The sequence below is a fragment of the Fusarium pseudograminearum genome, chromosome 1 (genome assembly GCF_000303195.2).
Source record: "Fusarium pseudograminearum CS3096 chromosome 1, whole genome shotgun sequence".
NCBI classification, from domain to species: domain Eukaryota; kingdom Fungi; phylum Ascomycota; class Sordariomycetes; order Hypocreales; family Nectriaceae; genus Fusarium; species Fusarium pseudograminearum.
Window position 1 is genome coordinate 3731993 of NC_031951.1, and position 17785 is coordinate 3749777.

The 17785-nt window shown below is 49.6% G+C and overlaps 8 protein-coding genes across 8 annotated transcripts, besides 1 other annotated feature; 5 read left to right on the top strand and 3 right to left on the bottom strand.

Annotated features, from left to right (window-relative positions):
• Positions 1-331: 331 nt before the first annotated feature.
• FPSE_02595 (uncharacterized protein) lies at positions 332-4029 on the top strand (the record flags this gene model as incomplete). Its single annotated transcript, XM_009255714.1, has 2 exons — positions 332-1041; positions 1104-4029. 2 exons carry the CDS (start codon positions 332-334, stop codon positions 4027-4029), a joined length of 3636 nt encoding a protein of 1211 aa, XP_009253989.1.
• Positions 4030-4862: 833 nt separating this feature from the next.
• FPSE_02596 (uncharacterized protein) lies at positions 4863-7013 on the bottom strand (the record flags this gene model as incomplete). The annotated part of the gene is made up of 1 exon (XM_009255715.1): positions 4863-7013. One exon carries the CDS (start codon positions 7011-7013, stop codon positions 4863-4865), a length of 2151 nt encoding a protein of 716 aa, XP_009253990.1.
• A 393-nt stretch (positions 7014-7406) lies between these two features.
• Positions 7407-9102, bottom strand: FPSE_02597 (uncharacterized protein; the record flags this gene model as incomplete). The annotated part of the gene is made up of 3 exons (XM_009255716.1): positions 7407-8302; positions 8356-8545; positions 8626-9102. 3 exons carry the CDS (start codon positions 9100-9102, stop codon positions 7407-7409), a joined length of 1563 nt encoding a protein of 520 aa, XP_009253991.1.
• Positions 9103-9398: 296 nt separating this feature from the next.
• On the bottom strand, positions 9399-10646 carry FPSE_02598 (uncharacterized protein; the record flags this gene model as incomplete). Its single annotated transcript, XM_009255717.1, has 1 exon — positions 9399-10646. One exon carries the CDS (start codon positions 10644-10646, stop codon positions 9399-9401), a length of 1248 nt encoding a protein of 415 aa, XP_009253992.1.
• A 1196-nt stretch (positions 10647-11842) lies between these two features.
• Positions 11843-11870: a microsatellite.
• A 901-nt stretch (positions 11871-12771) lies between these two features.
• FPSE_02599 (uncharacterized protein) lies at positions 12772-13681 on the top strand (the record flags this gene model as incomplete). The annotated part of the gene is made up of 2 exons (XM_009255718.1): positions 12772-13324; positions 13380-13681. The coding sequence occupies 2 exons, from the start codon at positions 12772-12774 to the stop codon at positions 13679-13681; spliced, it is 855 nt and encodes a 284-aa protein (XP_009253993.1).
• A 640-nt stretch (positions 13682-14321) lies between these two features.
• On the top strand, positions 14322-14876 carry FPSE_02600 (uncharacterized protein; the record flags this gene model as incomplete). The annotated part of the gene is made up of 1 exon (XM_009255719.1): positions 14322-14876. One exon carries the CDS (start codon positions 14322-14324, stop codon positions 14874-14876), a length of 555 nt encoding a protein of 184 aa, XP_009253994.1.
• Positions 14877-15622: 746 nt separating this feature from the next.
• Positions 15623-15922, top strand: FPSE_02601 (uncharacterized protein; the record flags this gene model as incomplete). The annotated part of the gene is made up of 1 exon (XM_009255720.1): positions 15623-15922. One exon carries the CDS (start codon positions 15623-15625, stop codon positions 15920-15922), a length of 300 nt encoding a protein of 99 aa, XP_009253995.1.
• A 543-nt stretch (positions 15923-16465) lies between these two features.
• FPSE_02602 (uncharacterized protein) lies at positions 16466-17646 on the top strand (the record flags this gene model as incomplete). Its single annotated transcript, XM_009255721.1, has 2 exons — positions 16466-17374; positions 17449-17646. 2 exons carry the CDS (start codon positions 16466-16468, stop codon positions 17644-17646), a joined length of 1107 nt encoding a protein of 368 aa, XP_009253996.1.
• Between the last annotated feature and the right edge of the window lie 139 nt (positions 17647-17785).

Genomic DNA, 17785 nt, shown 5'->3' on the forward strand with positions numbered 1-17785 from the left:
AGTCTCTATCAGCATCCTTTTTACCTAGGTAGCTCTAGTAGCTTTCGCCATTTGATCTGATCCGTGGTCGTCTTAAACGTATCGTCGTCCACTGCCGTTTCGAGAATTGCATCCGTCGTTTGCTGGTTGGTCTCAAACCATCCGTCGGCTTACCCTTCCTCGACAACCAAGATGATCTCAGTCTGAGCCACCACGAACACCCCGATCCGATCTAACTCGACTGCGCTCGCCCTGACAGCTTCAGCCTCTCCCATCCGCCTTGGGCTACTAGTCCCTGTCGGCAACTCAATCTTGATTATCTCAGCTTTCTAGATAACATAAACTTGAAGCTATGCAGCCTGGTCTGGCCGGTCAACAACCCGTCGATTGCTGTTCTCGCACACCTTATCACGACCTCGCCCAAGGCTTGCCTGGGAGGCGACATGTGGCACGGCCATCGAAACGCCTATTCCCTGGCTCTGCGCCTGATGCTCTCGTCACTGTAGATTCATCTAATCACTCACATCAGCAGCAGCGACATTCCACAATTATGTCACAAGTTGCCCCTCGACACAGGGCATGGGTCCCTCGACATAGCACGATATCGCAATTCTCCAAAAGTATATTAGTCGCTCTTCTCATCGCTCTGCACGCTGTATCGCCCGCCTATGCCGTGAGGATTCCTTTTACAAACTGCCTCAGCGACGCCTACCGTTTGCACGAACCGACAAGACTACAATGGGTCCCCCTATATGCCGATGCCGTATTCGATATCGAGAACGATAAACACAGTCTCCGTGTCATCGTGTGGGGTAATGTCACAGGTGCTCGAACGACGAGCCAACTGCCTGGACCTGGTGATCCTTCCTGGAAAAACGACGATGATATCAATGGCAAAATCGCTGAGCTTCCCCAAAGTGGCTACCGGACTGCGACGACCTACTTCCCAAGGGTGAACTTCTTGACCTATGCTCCGTACAATCAAAGGTTTAATTTCTGTAATACTTCGTTGGTCAACGGTTCATGCCCCCTCGGTCCCTACTTTGAAGAGGTTGATTACAGGTATGTTGCTACACCACACCGTGAGTTCATTCGTGGACAACAGACTAATCGAAAATCTACAGTGATGCGTACAAGTTGCCTTCCCTCAATATCACTTGGGACGCATACGCATCATATGCTTTTGCGTCCCTAGCACCAAGCATGTCCATCGTTGACGGAACTCGGGAGGCCCCACAGATCGGTTGCGTTTCTATGGCCATAACTCCTGATCTTGGGGGTCTCTCGTGGCTGCTCAAGTTTCTGCCCATGATTGTGTTGCTCTTCACAGGTTTCGCAGTTTCTTTCTCAGCCATCTTCAGCCCCTGGGGCTCAACTGATGTCTTCCATTGGACCTCGAACTACGGACGCGATGTTGACTTGCTCCGCCTCGTTACCCCTGGGTTTGGCGATTGTCTGCAGTATATCCAGTTTATTGCACTGAGCGGCAGTCTTACGCTTGACTACCCCGGCTTCTATCAACCTATCGTCAGTCAGATGGCATGGTCGACACTGATGTTTAATGAAAGCTTCGTCGCCGATGCTCCTTCATGGCAAAGCGTCGTGGATGGCATCTATGTCACCAATGCTACCTACGGACTTCAGGAGCTTGGCCAGTTGGTTGGCATGGCAGAAAGCCGAGATATTTGGGCTGGCATGATGGTTTGGCTATGCGTGTGCATCGCCTCAGTGACCGTGCTCGTCCAGGGAGGATTCGCGATTCAGTGGCTATTTCGCAAGATCAACAACACACCCGAGGAAGACTTGCGCTCAAAGAACGTCCCCTTTTCCGTCGGTAATGCCGTCCGCATCGTCTTCAACTACTTTCTGTTCCCCATTGTTGCCCTGTCATGCTTTCAGCTCGTCACTGCGGGTGACTCTCCGACTTACACCATTGCTCTGGCCGTCGTTACCCTAATCTTCCTCATCATTTTTGCCTCGTATCTCTTCTATCTCATCATCAGGACAAGGCCGAAATCCGTCCTCTACGATGATTTACCCACTGTACTTTTGTATGGGCCTCTGTACAACACCTATTCTGACGAGGCTGCTGCATTCGCCCTTATTCCCGTTTTCTTGACGTTTCTCAGGGGCATTACTGTGGGTGCAGTTCAACCAAGCGGTATTGCTCAAGTCGTTTTGCTTGCCATTTGTGAGGTTATTCACATCCTCACAATCCACGCTTTCCGGCCATTCCAGCGCTCAACAGCGATGAACGCTTATCACACGCTTTTTGGCTCCCTTCGTCTCGTATCGATCTTACTAATGGTAGCATTTGTGCCGACACTTGATGTGTCTGAGGGGGATAAGGGCTGGATAGGATACATCATTTTGGGTCTTCACGGCACGGCTCTGATCTTTGGCTTCTTCCTCAACGCTCTGCAGACCATCATTGAGGTCACGGCTCGCATGCTCGGTGCGGGTGGAGATGACGCTCGAGGTCTCACCCGTGGAGGACTCACAAAGATCTTTGGTGCGCGACAGCTGTCTCGCCGCAACACACAGCATCGTAACACCGGCCCATCCCGAGCCAGCCAGCTGTCAACTGCCGCAATGTTGGACCTGGACGATGGTGGCAAGTCAGGATATGTTATGCCTAGCGGAAGGGTTCGTAGCGAGTCTGGTGCTAGTCTCGGTGGACTCATGAACCCTCGGCATAGAAGCAGCTCAGCCCTCGATAGCATCGACGTCTACTCCGGCATGCCGCATGGCATCGACAGCAGCAGTTCATATATGCCCAACACACCTGGAGAGAGGAGTACATTTTCTTTCTTGCCTTCGCCCAACGCTGCCCGTCATCATCCGACACAATCAATGGATGCCGCTGACCCCTACTATCGACCACCCAGAAGACGGCGCGAGGCAACGAATGGATCAATTCATTCGGAAGGACCTGGCGCCTCGAGTCCCCCAGATGTTAAAAGAATGAGCCAGCCGGGAGGCTTGGGAGCCCTGGGCGACCCTGCAGATATGGGCGCAGATATTTCTCGAGGACCGACACCGGCCCCCCCTCCTCCTGCTGGGTATTCTCAAGTCAGTATTCCTCCAAACCGGCCCGACTATGCTACTAGAGAAGTGGACTTCTACTACGGTGTTCGTGGACCAGCCCTGAACTCCGATGGCCCGGGCCGAAAACTTGGAACTGGGCCTGCTGATCCAACGGGACCTGTGGCTACCGCTTCAGGATGGTTCCGAACTCTTCTTGGTGGCAAGACGAAGGAGAAGGGCAAGGGCTTCGAGGTTGTCAGAAGCTCACGGATGCCTCCAGCCATGATGGCCAGGAATGGTGGAGAATCGCCCCCCGAGGGCATTCCCGTGGCTATGGGCGTGCTACGAAACGGACCTATCGACTCTGATGACGAAGATGAGCCTCAGCCAAGGCGCTCACCTGGTCGCCAACCACAGAGTGCTCTTCTTGACGACAATGGCGATCCTCAGGACTCTGAACCAGACAGCCCTGTTTTGGAGCGGCCACAACGAACCTTTAGTGTTGGCAGCGAGAGCGTCCCAAGAGAGCCGAGCAAATCTTTATCCAAGGCACCACATATCGCACTGCGCGAAGCTGAGGACGATGCCCCGGAAATCCCTCGCAAGAGCTCCAAGCGTGCGTCGGGCCACTTCGCAGGTAGCAGTGATCACAGTCACAGCCGGGCACCGTCCCTTAACCTGATGAATATGCCTGGCTCAACAATATCATTCGACTCACAATGGCGAGATCATGATGCAGTAAGCCGCGCCTCGAGCCACCACCGAGCTACATTATCAGGGTCCTCTCGGCTGCCGTTTGAACGGACGAACTCCCAAAAGCGATTGTCGTCCAACTCGTCCATAGAGTTCCCAGGGGAGTTCACACAAATTGACTTCGGCTCATCAATCGATGAGCGACCGGCCAGTTTTGGCATGGTGTCGCAGCATGGTGTCAGCCGAGTTGACCCGTTACACCGTGACGTGGATCTGCTCGGCAGCTCTGCTGAGCTTGTCGAAGACCTCCCCATGAGGCCTCGCACTTGATCATGTCATGCTTGGTGTCACAGCAAAACAAATGGTGTTGTTTCCTAGACACGATCGCTCTCTACACAAACATCACTCACTACACCCTTTACGGGTTACATCTTAATATCATTTTCTTTTTGTTTGGTTACCCTCAGGGTTAAACGCTATGTACACGATCTATAGATCAAGGTCCACGGGGATCTTGCACACGAGCACTCATGCTCACACCTCTCTCTTTCATTCATTTTTGGCTATGGATCATACACATTCAATCACAGCCGTAGAGACTTGCGGCGAAACACCAGCTACGGAAGTAAGCGAAAGGGCAGGCGTTTTACATGGATTTCGTGGCATCTTTGCTCTGACTGGGACCTGGGTTTTTTTCTTTTCTTTGTATCTTTGGGATTTGTACTTTTTGAGAATGTCCATACTAGCGTTGGCGTAACAAAAAAGCTGGTCCGAGGAGTGGATTTACACAACGGGCGGTCGATATGGAAGCTTATTCATGCTATCTACTTCGTGATTTTGTAGTAGATTGCATTGAAAATGAGTGTGGTTGGCATATATAATTTTTTTAGGGGGGGAATATCTTGTCAAGGGTCTGGATATGCCCATCCTGAGACGATGGGACAAGAACCAGGGTTTACATTTTATAAAATCCTAATGAGAAGTTGTAATGATCCTTAACTGCAAAATGCGGTTTCTTGACATGTGTATTTGTTTTACATACGTCTCCATGGAAGCAGGCGTTGTTACTGTCCCGTGCTTCTACTCTTTATCTTCAATAGCTGAACTGGTTTGCGGCCTGTCTACATCAAAGTCTCTCTATACTAACTCAGTTCTTACAATCATCATTTCACTGTGATAAAACCAATACCTGATCGGGCCCTTCTCGCCGCTTCCTTGAGCTCTTGGTCCTCGACGTCTGTCCATTTGACGCTGAGGTCGTTCCAGTTCTTACCAGGGGTATTGTACTCCTTGCGCCACTGCGCGTGCACCTTCTGCAGGCGAGACATTTCGCGCGGGTCGCCTGAACCGCTGTACAGCATGAAGGCCGTGCAGGGCGGCAAGGCATCATAGATGCGTTGAATGCGCTCTGTGAAACGGACCAACGCCTGCTCGAGCTGGGATTTGCCTGAGGATTCCTCGGACTCTTCGGGGGGGCCGCCGTCACTGTTTGTGTTTTCGACGCGGTTGCGGTTCCACCAGCCTTGGAGGGCCTCAAGCTCACGCATCCTCGCCCAAACAAAGTCGACGCCGCCGCCACGGATTTCGAGGCCGTCCGGGTCTCCTTGCACGGCACGGATCACATTGTTGGTCACATCCTCGTCGTTCTTGCAGCCAAGCTGATATGTCGCGCCGGCTCCTGCGCCCTTGGATGGGTCACCCCAATCAATAGCGGCGCTTGTCTTGCCCACTTCAAGGCCTCCCGCAGCGCCCCCTTGAGCCTTGTATGCGGTTCCAGCCCGTGCAAGACGACGGAACAGATTCTCTCCTTGGGAGTCGGATGTGCCCCAGGTTTTTCCCTTTTCACATTTTTGCTTAACAAGATCGAGGCATGTTTTGGCGTCCTCAATGCTGTCATGACCGTTTGCGCCGCCTTTTTGAATTTCCTTGGACAAGTATTTTTGTGCGAGCCATTTCAAAGAAGACTTGAGAGGAGGTCCGCGAGGATGAGGGTAGATAATGGAGGTGTCGATGATGAAAGGATGGGAGATGCGAAGAGCCTTGGTGTCTGACTCTAGAGAGTGTCCTATTAAGATTGTGCGGGGGGTCAACAACTCGAGGAGCTTCTGCTGGATATCGTGTAGCGTAGTTGTAACAGGTGCGAGCATCTCTTCTGTGATGCCCGAAAATTGGGTGACATAGTCAATGATGGGCTTATCAGGCTTGACAAGCTCGTCAAGTACCACTTCGCCGACCCAATCGATTACGCTGATTCGCGTCAAGGAGAATTCGTTTTCCCCTGTCATGCACATCTCGCAATCCAGAGCCAAGACGTCTCGTCCGGCCGTAACACTACCCTTTTGGACCTCGCCCTTGGGGGGTTCTCCGTCTTCAAACTTATCTACATTGGTGATCACCCAGCCAGGAGGAAGGACGAATTTGTCTTTGGCGGCACCTTCCAGCATAGCTGGGTGGACTAGATAGCCATTGTCACTTAGGTCGTCGACAGTGCAAAGAAACTCGGCGATGGATGTCCTCTCATTCTTCCACCCTTGGGGCTCGAATGCTGGCTTGGGACCTTTCTTCTGCCCACTCTTTTCCTTAGGAGCAGGGGCGGTCAGAAAGGCGGCCAGCGGTGAATGCATCTTTCCATGACGGTCATCGCCTGGAGTCTTGACAGGCCACAAGTGTGTAAACATTTTTGCGAAAGGCTGCAGTGCTGTTGGTAAACGCTCTTCCTTCAACTCCCTGGGATAATAGTCGTCGGGCGATGTGGCAATAGTGTTGTTTCCCTTTGCAATATCGTTGTACCTGTCGAAGTCGACTGTGTGCTTGAACATAGCTTCCTCAACACCGGGTATCATGATAGCCACAATCTTTCGAAAGGCAGGACGGTGGGTAACGCCAACCCACTGGGGACCAGAACCGTCGGCGAAGATATAAGTTACCAGATCTCGTAATTGGGTGATGTTGATCTTTGATTGGAGCCGCGCGTTGGGCGAAAAGGTAATCGTGGGATAATTCTTGCCTGGCTTGGGAATCTTCTTGAGCTTCTTTGAAGCTCGCGAAACGACCTGCCATTCTCCTTCGTCGTCATCCTCATGAGGCTTGGAGCGCTTGAGACTGCTATCGCTTTGTGTGGAAGTAGCAGTCTCGAGTTTTGCGACCGCGGTTGTCACGGGTACACCCTCTTCGAACTTGTCTGGCTGCTGAACCACATCGTTGTGCTCGCTGGAGGAGGACTTTTCGGTGGTGTCGAGGACTGGGTCGGCTCCTAGGACGGTAAGGGTTTTGTCGACGAGTTGGGCGGCTTTTCTCTTTGATTTCTTACCCATGGTGAATTTGTGCGAGCGCAGATAATGCGCCGCTAAGAATAAAGACGTAGAAAGATTTACGTCGTAATTTGACGAAGTTGTAAGGAAGTAAAATTCATTGACGATCCAAGTCAAGAATGCAGAAAGCATTTGCCATGCGAAAAGCTACGTACTTTTTGAGTTGCAGCCGTTCTTACCTTGGTCGGTTCCAGGGACTACGGAAAGTGGGGGACATGGAAGCCTGGAAGCTCACTGAAAGATTGACCAATAGTAGTGCTAAGACGCCTACCACAACGACAGTGTATAACAGCAACGAATACCTGAGTTGGCAAGCTAATTACTTCATGTTCCATAGGTAGATATTTGCTCTATAGATTTCAAAAACGAAAGTTTCGTATCCATGAATATATTCTCTCACTGTCCAAAATCCATCTTGAGTACCTCCAATCCTAGGTTAGCCAGGGCATCGACTTGCTTCACTACAGCGTATTCAAAGAAGGCCCGCGCTTGATCAGCCTCAGGATCCTTTCTCCAATCATTAATCAGTGATGACTCTTGCTCTCTTCCTGGGAGTTGGTTTATCTCATCCAACATCTGCTTTGCAGTGATTGAGACCTCCCACTCTTGCACATAACCCTTGGGAACAGACTTGAGAATCATGATGAGCAACATCTGGCACAGTGACACTTGGTCGATATCCTGAAGTGTCTGCAGAGACCTTTGGTTGAAGTCTCCCTTGATTGTTACCGCTTGAGACCTTCCAAGGGAGGCTGTGTCCGCTGCGGTGTTGGCCAGGAGTTTGGCAACGAGTAGAAAACCCTTGATGCGGACCGGGTGGTAAGGTAGGACATGTCGATAGGAGTCGCAGGAAGTTGTGATAAAGCATGCCGTTACCAAAGCATATACGAAATTACCTTCCTCGGCGTACAGGATCGATATCTCCGATAACAGTTGTGGGAGCGGTGATACCGCCCACATGTCTTCAGCGGCCAATCCTTTACATCGGTGGTAGCGTTTCCGTAGAGATGCGCGGCGAGTTTCCAAAGAGCCGGCTGAATCTTTATCTTCCAGCAGTTCAGAAAGCCCTTCACTGTGTCTTCTCGCCGCGGAGACTTTGTTCGAATCTGTTGCTCCAGGATGTCGACCAAGTTTACCAACATCCGCGACAAGACTATGGCGATTCATGTCGATGATAGGTGAGCCAGCGCATACTTGGTACACGTTGAGGTCTTTTTCACACCTCAGACACATACAGTCAAAGAAGTATGGTGCAAGTGCCAGTTTTCGCTTTGACAGAGGGAACGTGTAATCTGGTCGTTTGTTAGTCAAGGCCAATCGATAAATCTGAGGCTTGAAGACACACCTGTGTAAGAGATTTCGATCTCATCGTCAATCTTGATCGGCTTCTCCGCTCTAAGTATAGCTTTCCTGCCAATAAACTGCACCATAGCATTTGGGATACAGGAGTGGTTCGCCATGGCAAGCTTTGGTTCTAGAAAGATTCCCACTTGGCCTAGATCGGTGTCATATCTGTGAAAAGCGTTCGTCTGGATCTACGCAGGATTAGCGAATGGCCGTACAAAGCTGCCAATCTTATACTTGCTTTGCAGAGAATAGTCAGTGCCTTTTGAACATCCTCTTGGCCTGTTCCCAGCCCAGCAAAGGCACTCGCGCCCATCGCCATCATCTCCATATCCGCCCACTTCTCACTCTTCCGCCAAGACGTGCCATTGCCCTCCAAATCCTCTATAGCATTGCCAATCTCTGGCTTAACCAGCGCTTGGACAACTGCACGTATAGGCGTTGGTAGTCCCGGGCGCCCTTGTTCGGTGACCTTGCGCAGAACCTTGCACTCTTTGGAGTGGACAGCCGTCCAGTTTGCCGCCTGACAGGCAGCATCACAGTAGGACACAGCATGGCATCTGGAACAGGCGCGCACTTCTGCTTGTTTAAAGCAATGACTGCATATGTTGTTTATGTGAGAAAGTGAGGGGATGAGAATCCTGGGTGTAAATGGGAGGATCACATCGCCTGGAACAAAGGATTTGGTGGAGAAGATGCCACGACCTCTATGATGAGACTTTACTCGGAAAGGTGCTAATTGATCCATTTAGACGGAGACGAATGATTGAAATAATTTCTTGGGCTGAACTAGGATTTCAAGAAGTGATCGATGCGGATATTGATGCTGTAGAGTGTAAGTGGGATGGTGTACGGTTCAAGCCTCCATGAAATTCTTTGCTTGCTGAGCCATTCATTGCTAACCCAGTCAGTGGGGGGAACATTTCACCCATAACATCCACCACCAATTTGAACCACAATATCACAAGACATGGCGGATTTTGGATATTTTACCAAGAAAATAACAGGATTTCTATTCTTTAAAACTCCGGGTACGTAAATGTTCTACAATTCAGGTCGAGGCGGAACCTTGCCGCTCTTCCTCAGTGCCGCAAGCCGGTCATGTAAGTCCCGGCTCCAGTGGCTGCTATCCCTCTTGTTCTCCTTCAAGATTCTCGCAACATGGTAATCCCAGCACCCCTCTTCGGTGCTTGTCTCAAATACTCGACACTTTGCATCACTGGTTCGCTCTGTTCGGGGCCACTGACCAAGCTTGGCGCCCATATCCTCGTCTAAAAACGTGTCGAGGACCAGCTGTCCAACTTTGCGCTGAGTCGTACCCCATTCGTTGCCTTCAGGCACGAGAACTTCGAGGAGAAGCTTCATGCCATCGTTCTTGAGGAAGTCTGCTCGGATGATATCGCTCTTCATGAGACCGTTGATGGCCCCAACCTTGGCCTTCGCCGTGGAAGCCAGTGTCCTGGTGTCGATCGAAGATGGAACATGAGAAGGTACGAGAGATGAGTAGAGAAACTCCTTGAGAGACTTGCTGTTGACAGGGCACTTGGCCTCCATCAGACCAGACCACTGCTTCGTGACCTCTTTCAGGGCCGCTGCGTTGTTTTGTAAAGAAGCCCCCAGAATAGCGGCTGCTTGGTGATCACGGGGTGTGACACCTGCGGGAGTGGTGGCCGTGGAATCACCCATCATACAGAATAGTGCCTTCAAGACTTCCGGGTCTTCTGTGACCTTGAGACCGTAGTAAATGTCATGAGACAGTTCCTCCATTCCTTCGAGCGCATCGTCAAGCTCACTGCCTTCACCTGTCTCACCAGCCTTCAACATCTTCATGGCTGTGAAAAAAGGCTTGCCGACGAATTCTTCGTCTTCAGGCTCCTTGATTTTGCCAATAGGCTCATAAGCCGGAGCACCTTTAGGAATCTGGGGGTCCTCCTGTTGCTGCTGGTCCACGACGACAATTGCTTGATCGACAGGAAGCCCCTCAAGGGCAGGGTTTCCCTCATCAGGGACGTTGATCTTGGCCTCCTTCTTGCCATTGGACATGTTCAGACGAACGTGGAGTCCATGAGGAAGTTCTTGGTCATCGTGAACAATTTGGAACTCATCTGTTGGTTGGAAAATCTTAGGGTAACAATCCTTGGGATTGTCTGTGTGGCAGATGAGTTCTACGTCTGCGCTAGGAGAAGGTTCTGAAGGTGAAGATGCGAGTATCGGTGCTGCGAAGATGCAGAGGACGATGCCCAAGACCAGGGCGACGATGAAGGGCAAGGATTTTGCCCTAGAAGGAGCCATGATGCGATTGTGAAGGAGAAATTGTCTCCTGAAGTTGAAAGGGTGAGGAGTACAAATAGTCTCGACTAGGGAGAGTTTGTCCGGGGCTAACTCTTGTTATTTGCAGGTATTGAAAAGGATTATTCAGTAGAAGGCGGCAGAAAATCCCAAGGGTAAAGTAAAGACGGAAGTGAGTGGGTATCAAGGGAATATAAGACAAGAAGTAAGGTTTAACAATGGAGAAGAAGTATAATGAAGGCAAATGAAGAGAGACAGACGATTCTATCTATTATATGTTGTCCAAGAACTTCAAGATATGAGTCAGTCGTGCAAAAGGACACTTCACTTGTTTGATCATGAAATCGAAGTCACTAGAAATGGCAACTTGTCAAGAATAGATGGATCCGCCAATTAGTCTACCAAGTTAGGTAGTCTAGGCACTGAGTTGCAGCGCTCGTGCCACTACAGAAAAGAAAAGAGTTTTTGGCATTTTATGATTGGTTCAGAGTGTCAAGTTCGCTGAGTCATGTTTTTATAGGTGGTTACCATACAAGCCGACCTCATGATGTGAACTGTGAGAACATATCAACTGTAATCATCTTGGCAAAACTCGACATGACTCTATACTGGCGATAAAGTCATTTGGAGCGCGATTATTGAACGTGTCTCACTAATACTCGGAATTCATACCAGCCTACCCTTTCCCACGAGAGCTAATCACCGTTGACGATGCTTTCAACGGCCAAAATGATGAGCCAACATAAGCTATTGAAACATGACCCGATAAACTTGGTTACAAGCAGAATGGCTCATGTGACGGATGGAGCATAAGTCAAAGGGGCTGTCCTCACTACAAATAGCTCATTGTTGCAATCAGTTCTAGCAGGTGATTGTCTCAGGGCGGCCCACGACCCTGTAAATTCCTTGTGAAGGGTCTCGAGGAGGCTGAATGCGGTAGTTGAAGCAGTTGCAATACTTAGATCACTCGTCATAAAGTCTTATGAGCTGCAAGGAGTTGGTGGCCTTGAAAGATATATAAGAGTCGCCAATATGGCAGACTCCTGAATGGTAGAAAACAGATATTCAAAGCAACCATTCCCAGTACTTTGTGATAGATCCAATCGTGCATACATGTCAGGATGCTGTGTTCCAAGCTCTCTTACTCTCTAATCTTCTTCTTCTGGGCCATTGCCCTCGAAGCTGCACCAGCAATGGACCATCATCATCACCATCATCACCATCATCGCCACGGCAATCATCATCTTCAAAGCCTTCACGCCAAAAGAGCAGAACTTCTTCACCAAACAAGATCGCATTCGCACTCTCATAATGGATCTCCCCAAATTATGATCGAAGAGTCGCAGCAACCGAGTGAGAGTCTACCAGCCCTGGTGGCACCTGAACAAGAACTGGATGGCCATTCCGTTGAGAGTTTGACAGTATAGACTGCATAGACAGTGGTAAGTAAATGATTTAGTTTCGCCTGGCCATATTTATTGATTTAACGATAGCAAGATACGAGTATATGCAGGAGAACTGAGAGCTTGGGCATGACTGGGCAGAGAGCTGGCCCATCTAGCCTCGAGGAATTTGGATTGGATACCGGACTATTTAATACTGGATAAGGGGAGGGATCTGGCGCTGCGCGTCGGTGGTGGGATATCACTGGTTTCGTTATATCTCATAATGTTTCATTGACTTGTTATCATTTGTACAAAACATTTTATTTGTGTTCTATTCATGTGCATCAAGATACACAGTGACGGTGACATGTTATACTATCTTATCTCCGTATAATCGCCCTGATTGGCTCTGATGACCTACCTAAACCCTCCACTGGAATTGGGGGAGCTGTCGGCTCTCCCTTCAGTCTGATCTGTCCCTGGGGCTGGCAAGACTGGTCTCTTCTTTTGCTCTCCAACAAATCGCCCTCGGTTCAACGCCCCGGCCGACCGATACGATACCCTTTCCCACTGTCCTTTCTGTTCTTTCCATCCTTTCGACTGTCTTTTGAACCCACCAAACTCGATCCGAATCCGTCGCGCGACCTCAAGAGCTCTCCGTCAGACCAGACCAGAGCTCGCTCTTTAGCGCATCCACCCCTGGTCCTGTCCTGCGAACGATCTTCGTTCCCATCCCACCCGCGATGCCTTCTCCACGCCGAGTACGCCTACTGATCCTGGCGACAATCGGCACCTTCATCTTCATTCTCTTCTACACCTCTGGTTTTGACGGCCACCACGATGCTGAAACATCCACCGGCCAAGAATTCATCAAAAAGACCCAAAATGCCATGAGCGCAAACGAGATGCCTGCTCCCATCGTGGACTTTGCCACTGGCGAGAAGGCTGGATCAGCCCACAGCGACAAGGACGGAGACGGTGATATCGACGAGGAAGACAAAAAGATGGCCGAAGAGATGCAACAACGTCTCAAGGCTGCTGAGGCAGAGGCCAAGGGCAAGGCGAACGAGAAGGGTGGTCTGCGACCGGATCCCCCTAAGAAAGTCGTGGGCGTCGGAAGTTCTGCTGAGGGACAGAACAAGGACAAGGTTGTCAAGCCGGCCGCTGGAGAGAAGGGCGCCGCCGCCGCTGCTCCCGATGCTGCTGTCGCTGACAAGAAGCCCGTGACGGAGACAAGGACCAAGGAGGAACTTGAGGCTCGCGCAGAGCTTGATTCAATCCTCAAGAAGTCACCCGGTACGTCGAAGAACAAGCAGCAAATAACAAACCAAGTTTACTAACCACTCTGCAGTTATCATCTTCTCCAAAACCTATTGTCCTCACTCGAAACGAGCCAAGGCCATTTTGATTGAAAAGTACGCCATCACTCCCGAGCCGTACATTGTCGAACTCGACGTCCACCCTCAAGGCTCAGCCCTGCAAGACCAACTACTCGAGACGACTGGACGGAGAACTGTGCCTAACGTCATGGTCAACGGCGTGAGCTTGGGAGGCGCCGACGACATAACTGAGATGGATCACGCAGGCAATCTCGTGGGCAAGATTGTCGACCTCGGAAACAAGCGCGTAGAGGTTACGGCACGAACCAAGTAATTCAACACATACACAACGTATTCTTTTCTTTTTCTCTTCTTTATATGCTCCTTCAGGGCCTATCTGGTCTTTGTCGAGCTTCTGTATGAGGATCTACTGCAGGGTTGGGTACGGACGGGCTGTCGTCCGGGTCTTTTGACAGCGCAATTGGAGTCTGGGCGCTTGGGAATTCCTTTTTTTTTATGTGTCGTTAAGAAGGGGCATAAGCTACTGGGTCTCCGGTTGACATGGCGAGAAGGTCGACGATGTTGATGTACACTATAGCTAAGCTAATGATTGTCAGATATATATACCTCTATACGCACAGACTGACACTATAAATTATGTGTACTACGCTTGAAAGGTGAAATGGCGATTTGGGCTCGATATATACCATTCGATATTCAAAAGAAGCGCAACGCACGACAAGCCAAACAGAGAGGCAGTTAACAAATAAACTCGGCCACTACCAGCCAAAGTAGCATTCGCAGCTACTAAGCTAGCACATGATTCTCCTAATTAGTTAAGCACCAGAATGATATAATAGTATCATAGCTCGAGTTAGTTAAATTCCCTCACAACAAGCTATTCAACCTATCTCAATTTCATCACAATTCATCACAATTCATCATTATTGAACAACCAAGAACTCAATGCCACGATGGAACACGCAAACAATATGGACGGCAGTTTCTTCGTTGCAGAGTTGCTGGAGTTAATCCTCCTGCACCTCGACATGAAGAAGCTGCTTGTCTCTGCATCCCGTGTGTGTCGTTACTGGGCCACAACGATAGCAGACTCGCCGAAGATACAGCAAGCGCTGTTCTTTCAGCCTGTATCTTCAGCCGGGGCAGGACGACCTGAGTCATTTACATTCAACCCATTGCTAGTTGAGAAGTTTGGGAGGTGCTTCTTCGATATAGAAGGCAAGTACACATACAGTCGAAGAGCATACTCGTTTCTTCGACTACCTTGGGCTCCCGAGGGCGCGATTGCAAAGCAGGGTCCACCAGGGAGCTTGACGTTGGAAAAGTCGAAACGTCTTGAGATTTTGACCAGGAGCAGTTCCAGTTGGCGACGGATGCTTGTATCCCAACCGCCACCGCCATCTTTGGGATACGTGAGGTACGACGATGTTGATAGATGGTTCCGTGAAAGCCATAGTACGCAAATCGAGCCGAGCTCTCTTCGGCATGGTGCACAGCACGATTTGTGACCGAGAAGACTATTCCGTCTGGTACCGAGTTAGCTAGGGCAAACCGCGTGATTCGCACCCGATCGAAGATCACAAGGAGGTCTTGCAGCTTTTGAGGAAAACGAACGTGGTGGTTGCGTTTAGCGGAGGGAGACAGTACTACCCCGACTTTGATTGCGGGCCGTGGGATATTGGCAGCGTGAGGGAGGCATTTAGAAGTGAGGGTTGTGGGTATGGCTATGATAGATGGCCACATCAAACATGAGGCTATCGATGATGGGAGGGTTACATCGGGTTGGCAAGGCTCACACGGCAGATAACAAAACATGATAACGGGTCGGTGTCCTTGTGAGCCTTTGATACTATGAGAATATTTCAATGTTTTTATTATTATTATCCGACATCATGATTATGATTGTGATGAGGTTGACTGAATGCTCCAAGTCACTGACTGAGGTTGGTCGACATAAGTGGAACAAATTAAATAAGGTTAATTGGAAAGCGGGCGCACCTGCTGTAGGTCTTGATAGCGCGGGGTTACCACTAACATCACCACCTAAAGGCACCCAAACAAAGATCTAGACCCACTCAGACCTAGTAGAGCTGAAAAAGAGGTGCATGCCCAGAAAGATAGAGAGTAGCACCTCATTCATATATGGAGGGACTACTACCGCCCTTTTCTTTCTTTCTTTTCTCATCTTTACCCCAATTCCAACCGATTGAAACTTGCTTCAAATCACATATCGTCAATACAACATCCAACTACAATGGAACGTCCCTCCTCAAGCTCAGACACAGCCTCTATCCTCTCAGGGTCAACCGTCTTCTCCAAAGAAGCCCAAATCTCAGTCTCAGACTCACCGACAAAAGCCGAGATAGACACCCTGACGAGCGACGCTTCAAAGCAGCAACGCAAGAGCATGCGGCAGCGAGTCCGCAACGTCGTCGCTGATCTCGGACGTCCACCGACTACAAGAGATGATTTGAAGAGCGGCAATGCGACACAAAAGCATGTCGATATTGGGCCTGCTTCTGGTACCGTTCTGATGGGCTCGACGACTGTTTGAGATAGGGGAAAACAGATGGACGGGAGTTTTGATTCTGAAATCAATGATGATAATGCAATATGATACCTTTACTATACTTGTTGGTAATACCACACTACACTGATGATGTGAGGGGAGTGTTTGCTTTCGTACATCGTATTACTGTACGCCATGTCGATCACTCCTTATCGTCTCACATCAGGCCACCTCGATTCTTGTGTCTTCATCTTGTGCCCCAAGACACCAGAAGTTTCTGTTCTGTCCCTCCCCTTTTCTAAACCAAGAAGTCTTTATTTATAAAGCTTCCTTTTTGTAGAAGTTGTGAGATCATATGTAGTCAGGTGGGGCCAAGTCCGTAAATGTTCCACGGAGCTCCGAATGACAAATATCAATTGTTAGTAATAAGGAAATACATTATACCAGAATACATTACAGGCTTGGAATTATATCTTGATGATATATATATATAAATGTATAGACATGTTCGATAACTAGATATTAGCATACCATCAATTTAGTCACAATCACAGTCTCACTTATACTCACTCACCTGCATCACCAACCATGTCTTTTTCCATCCCCTCAACCCAACAAGCTGTAGTTCTCCCAGCGAAACGCAAGCCTTTCACCTCTCAAACATTCCCAGTTCATCTTCCATCACCAGGTGAAGTTCTCATCCGCGTCGCCTGGACTTCCTCAACACCCCTCGACCTCCACCGCGCAGATGGAGGTCTTCTCATCTCCGAGTACCCATCTCAAATGGGAAGCGGTGGCGCTGCAGGAAAAGTCATCGCTGTTGGGGATGGCGGTGATCTTAAGGGCTTGAATATCGGGGACCGCGTCGTCGCTTTTGCTTTCCATGGTGGAAAGGAGGCGAACCACCAGGAGTACATCACCATTCCTGCGTATCTCGCCTCGAAAATACCAGACAACATCTCATATCAAGATGCTGTGACAGTCTCGGTGAATCTAGTTACTGTATTCCATACTGTTACTGCAGATCTGGAATTGGAGCTTCCCTGGCCTGTACCGGAGAATTATACTCCTAAGCAAGCTGATAGTCCCATTCTCATCTGGGGTGCTTCTAGCAGTGTGGGCATATATGCACTCCAAGTCCTCAAGCACTGGGGCTTTAAAAATCTCATCGCTGTCGCCAGCCAAAAGCAGCACGACTATCTCAAAAGTATTGGCGCAACTCAGACTTTCGACTATCGCAAGGACGATGTTGTCGATCAGATCCTCAAATCCCTCGAGAACAAGTCAGAACCTAAGTTGCCCTATATCATCGACTGTATCGGATCACTTGAGGGTACCCTAAGACCTCTAACAAAGATTGCTCAACCCGGTAGCACTGTGGCAGTCATGCTCCCTGTTATCCTCAGAGATGCAACTGTGGACGAGGAGCCAGAATACGAGATGGATGTCGGCAAAGTCTTGACTGAAGAATGGGCCGATGGCGTTCAAGTCCGAGGTGTTCGTACTCACTTTTATCTTTCCGCAAGTCACCCCAACTACTTTCACAAGTATACGTCACTAACTTAAATCAGAACGAGTACTTCAAGCAAAACCTACAGCCAGAGATTGTACCTAGACTTCTCGCAGACGGCGTCATTACACCCAACAGATACCGCGTGGTGGAAGGATCGTCAGCTGTGGAGAGGGCTCAAAAGGCTGTTGATATCTTGAGAAACAAAGAGGTCAGTGGCGAAAGGCTCGTCTGGAGAATCGCCGAAGAGGATATATAGAATTCGAAAAGGAAAAAAGTGTAAGCCGGGTGTTGCATTACCAGCGCCCCTGGCCATTTCCATCATTGTACTCCTGAATAATTACCAGCTCTTGGCAGTCAATCTGTTCTTCATGCCAACCCTGTCCCGTGATATCATA